Below are 4803 nucleotides of genomic sequence, written 5' to 3' on the forward strand. Positions count from 1 at the left end.
GTGGGAGGCGGGCGGGGGAGGCACTGGCCCCACAGCGCTACGGCCCAGACTCCGGAGCCGCTGCGCTGTCTCTTTTCGTCCCTTCACTTGGTCCCTCCCACTCGGGTTCCGTTAAGAGGGGCCCCCACGCTCCAGGAGAAGGTGCGGTTCAGGACGAACCACTCCTCTGACCCCGTATCTCTTTTCTTGGAAAAGAGACACTCTGGCCGAGTCCATTCCCGCGAAGGGTGGCGCGGTGTTGAGTGGAAATCCCCAAGGCTACCACGAGTGTTTTTTCCCAGGTTGCTGTGGCGGATGGGGGCAGGGCCTGGATGAGCCTATTGTGAGCTAGGAGGTGGTGCTGGATCCTCCCCACAGCCCGCTCTTGGTTTTTCCAGTTGTGTGAGGTTAAAAGAGAGGGAAAGAGAGTGGGGCTTGGTTGGACACACTCATTTTCCGAGAAGGGGGTGCGACAATACTAGCCAGTTAATGACACTACTGGCCCGTTAACACTTCTATACGGTTGCTTCAAACGGGCCAACTCTTTGCGCATGTCAGTTCATTTAATCTTTGATAGTAAGGCGGTTGGCGGATTCCTTAGTTAGCTGCAAGAGGAGGGGTGGGGGGCGGAGAGGGCAAAGCACTATTTTTTTGTTTAAATGGGAGGGGAAAATAATCTTATTATCTGAAATGCTACTTCCCATTCAAATGACTTGGTTTCTCCCAGCTGGAAAGAGTCCTTGTGGCATGGCAATAGGGGGAAGGCTGACATTAACCCCATCCTCCCCTTGACACTTGCAGCCCATGGCGAATTGTGGATGATTGCGGTGGAGCCTTCACTATGGGTGTCATCGGTGGTGGAGTCTTCCAGGCCATCAAGGGCTTCCGCAACGCCCCTGACGTGAGTCAGTTACATGCACTTCATCATTCTGGTGCCTGCTTGCCTACCGTGTGCCAGGCCTGACTCCAGAATCCGGGGTTTTGGGGAACTGCAAACATGGCTTCATTCCCTCACCCCAACCCAACTGTAGCACCTCTGTGAAAGGGCTGCGTTGTGAAAATGGCCACCACTGTCGACATAAGAAGGTGCAAACCTGTAGAAAAATTTTATAAAGGTTCATTAGAGCTTATTTGAGCCATATAGAGGGCATGCCTGGAAGCAGGGTCTCAACAGATGGAGAAAAATGCTTCCCATAATGACAGTTTGCAGTTTTGTACATTGGAATTAAGGAGGGAACATAGGGATGATTACATGAACTTGGGAGGAAGTAAAGCAGGGACATCTCTATGATTGGATCATAGGAGAGTTAAGATTATGTGATCTCTGAGGGAGGTTATGATTCTGAAGGGTTTGAAAAAGGCATTTCTGAGGTGTGTTAACTTAGATGCACAGAAACAATGGACAGAGCTTACGGCAAAGATAATCTTTTTACTAGGGAAGTTACAGGCCTGAGACAAGATTACTCACCATGACCTCTAGGAATTTATGATCAGATCGCCTTGTGATTTTTATTACAGAGCCCCTTTTTCATCCAAATCACCAAATTCTCTGTGTATGCTGAGCCAGGCAGATTTTACCTAGAGGCAGATTCTGGGTCAAAAACCTGGCTAGAGGGAAATGACAAGTGTTTAACTGGCAGAGGGAAGACAGCCTTAAATTTAAGAAAATATTTTTAATTTAAAATAAACAGTTCTGTCCCTTTCTCTGACACCCCCTCCTGGAGATCTCATCAAATGTCATACTTTGCCATCCATTTGCCAAGGTCTCTGCAATTTATGTCTCTCTCCCCATCCCTCAGCACCTGTAACTAACTCTCTTGGATCTTTACCCAAGTTTCTCCCTCTCATCCTCAGAGTCTCAGCACAGATGCCCCTTCCTTAAAGAGGTCTTTTCTTAACCTTCAGCTGCTGTCATCTCTCTCCTGTTTCCTCTAGGATGCATATTGCTGTTGAAACTGACTTGCTTATCTGTACCCTTGCTCAGGGTCTGTCTGTCTCATTAGAATGTGAGCTATGAGAGGGAAGGGACCAGTCTACCTTATCCACTGCTCTGTTCCTGCATACAGCATGGTGCCTGGCACATAGGTGCTCAGAAATCATGGAATGGATACATGGATGAGAACTTCTCAATCCAGCTTTGAGAATACTTGTGTTGTGCCCGGCCAGTGTGGCTCAGTGGTTGAGCATTGATGTATGAACCAGGAGGTCATGGTTCGATTCCCAGTCAGGGCACATGCCTGGGTTGCAGGCTTGATCTCCAGTGGGGGTGTGCATGAGGCAGCCAATCAGTGATTCTCTCTCATCATTTATTTTTCTATCTCTCCCTTCCTCTCTGAAATCAACAACAATATTTTTTTAAAAAAGAGAATACATGTGTTGGGGTGCTCCCCAGCCCCCTGGTTCTTAGCTGCCTCTCCACATCTCTACCACTAAATACCCCTGAATCCCCTTCCTTCTGAAAAGCTGAAAACCCTCTCTGCCAGTGGCCTCAGCCCTGCTCTGACTCTCATCTCACTTTCCCCAGGGAATTCGGCACCGATTGAGAGGTAGTGCCAATGCTGTGAGGATCCGAGCCCCTCAGATTGGAGGTGAGAGGCCTGGGGAGACAGGAGAGGTTGTGGCAAAGTTGGCAGTGGTTGTTGCTTTGGGTCTAGTCCTCAAGTTGGAGGTCCACATGTGAGCCCCAACTCTGCCTGGGACTGCCTGGAAGAGTGACGTTTCCCAGCAGTTTAATGTGGGTGAGTTCTGGAGTTGAAGTCTAGACCCTGGTTCTTTCCTGATGTGTGACCTCGGGATAGTGGCTTAACCTCAGCCTCATCTGTAACATGGGGATGACAAGTGCAGTAACCACCCCAGTCATTTTGTAATTTATGTAATTTACATAGCATTTACTAAGGGCCAGTTGCTCTGCTAAGCACTTCAATAATATTAACTAATTTAAAATGTTAGAAGTCAAATAACCCACAGTACCTACATCAGATCCCGGGACACAATAAGGCCCCAGTAAACATTTTAACTACCATATGGTTAACTGGCTCTCCTAACCTGTTTCCTTCTCACTAAAACCAAGAGCAGAATTCCAATTCTATGTGGTGGTTTATGGAGATCAAAGTTGCTCCGTTTAAAGCCACATAGAAGGTAAATGAGCTTATAAACTTGTCACCTCCCTATGAAGGAGAAAGGAGTGTCGATTACAATTAGAGACAGCTGGAAGGTGTAGCTACCACAAGGACAGATGTGGAGACTATCCTCTAGTCTAGGCCAGTGGTTCTCAACCTTGACTGCACATTAGAATCACCTGGGAATCTTTTTAAAATCCTGATTTCTGGGCCTCATCCTCCGGAAATTCTGTTTCTTTGTTATGGGGTGGGGCCACAACATTAGTAACAAAGAAACAGAATTTCCGGAGGATGAGGCCCAGAAATCAGGATTTTAAAAAGATCCCAGCCCTAACCGGTTTGGCTCAGTGGATAGAGCGTCGGCCTGCGGACTGAAGGGTCCCAGGTTCGATTCAGATCAAGGGCATGTACCTTGGTTTCGGGCACATCCCCAGTAGGGAGTGTGCAGGAGGCAGCTGATCGATGTTTCTCTCTCATCGATGTTTCTAACTCTCTATTCCTCTCACTTCCTCTCTGTAAAAAAATCAATAAAATATATTTTAAAAAAAAAAAGATCCCAGGTGATTCTAATGTGCAGCCAAGGTTGAGAACCACTGCTCTAGGAGTTTGCTATCTGTCTTTGCATCTGGGTTTGTCTCCCCTTCTTTGCCAGAGCATTCAGCCTTGGAAGTCCCCAGTCCTTGAGCCGTGGATTCTTGGGCTTCCCCAGGAACACTAATTGGGCCTCTGTCCCCTTGCAGGTAGCTTCGCAGTGTGGGGGGGCCTGTTCTCCACCATCGACTGTGGCCTGGTGCGTGTGCGGGGCAAGGAGGATCCCTGGAATTCCATCACCAGTGGAGCGTTGACTGGGGCTGTGCTGGCTGCCCGCAGTGAGTGCCCCCAGCCCTGGCCCCGGCCCCAGCCCCAGCCCTAGCCCTGGCTCCAGTCCCTTCCACCCTGTTCTGCCAGTACTCACCTCTCTTCCTTCTTCCTTGCTCCTCCAGGTGGCCCATTGGCCATGATGGGCTCAGCCATGATGGGGGGCATCCTGTTGGCCCTCATCGAGGGTGTTGGCATCCTCCTCACTCGCTACACTGCCCAGCAGTTCCGCAACGGTGAGTGCCTGGTGGAGCTGGTCAGGCAGAGGTGGGTAATGCTCTGCCTAGCCTCCTCTGTTCACCTTTACTGGATTTTCCCCTCTCCAGCACCCCCGTTCCTGGAGGATCCCAACCAGCTGCCCTCTAAGGAAGGGACCCCGGCCTCGGGCTATCCCAGCTACCACTGAGGAAGTGACCGCCTGTCACCACCATCGTGGGAGTTCCTCTTTGGTTCCCTCCCCGATGATCTACCTCGAAGGGAGGGCTGGCTCCCAGTTGGCCCTGGGACTCTCCAGAGAGGGCCTCTACTCTCTGTTCCCTTGTCCCAGGCACCCCAGCCCTTCTCTCAGGGCACCCCAGCCCCACCCCATACTCAAATGTAACAAGCTCTTACCCCAGACCCTTCCTGTTCGCCCTGATGAGTATTTAAAACCAGTTTTGAAATGCCTGTGTATGTACTCATTGAGCTACCTATGGGAGCCCCTCTTGAGAGACAGTAGGCACAGCCTCTTTAGGGACACAGAAGCTCTAGAATTTGGAGTCGCACAGAGAATGGGCCTTAGTGAATGTCTGTAGAATGAATGAGCGGGAGGGGGGATGAATGAAGATGTTAGGTACATGAATAAGCA

At 49.9% G+C, this 4803-nt stretch overlaps 1 protein-coding gene across 1 annotated transcript; it reads left to right on the top strand.

Annotated features, from left to right (window-relative positions):
• Positions 1–780: 780 nt before the first annotated feature.
• Positions 781–4486, top strand: TIMM17B (translocase of inner mitochondrial membrane 17 homolog B (yeast)). The gene is made up of 5 exons (XM_014549207.1): positions 781–880; positions 2504–2567; positions 3839–3967; positions 4082–4192; positions 4283–4486. Exons 1-5 carry the CDS (start codon positions 821–823, stop codon positions 4360–4362), a joined length of 444 nt encoding a protein of 147 aa, XP_014404693.1. The 5' UTR covers positions 781–820; the 3' UTR covers positions 4363–4486.
• The last annotated feature ends 317 nt before the right edge of the window (positions 4487–4803 follow it).

This window comes from Myotis brandtii, unplaced genomic scaffold, assembly GCF_000412655.1.
Source record: "Myotis brandtii unplaced genomic scaffold, ASM41265v1 scaffold5384, whole genome shotgun sequence".
Taxonomy (NCBI): domain Eukaryota; kingdom Metazoa; phylum Chordata; class Mammalia; order Chiroptera; family Vespertilionidae; genus Myotis; species Myotis brandtii.

What these genes read in the sequence shown, in the direction of transcription:
- TIMM17B (XM_014549207.1), top strand. Translation starts at nt 821, where the DNA reads ATGGGTGTCATCGGTGGTGGAGTCTTCCAGGCCATCAAGGGCTTCCGC. An exon ending in GCTTCCGCAACGCCCCTGAC is followed by an intron (nt 881 to 2,503) that starts GTGAGTCAGTTA and finishes CACTTTCCCCAG; the next exon opens with GGAATTCGGCACCGATTGAG. An exon ending in GGCTGTGCTGGCTGCCCGCA is followed by an intron (nt 3,968 to 4,081) that starts GTGAGTGCCCCC and finishes TTGCTCCTCCAG; the next exon opens with GTGGCCCATTGGCCATGATG.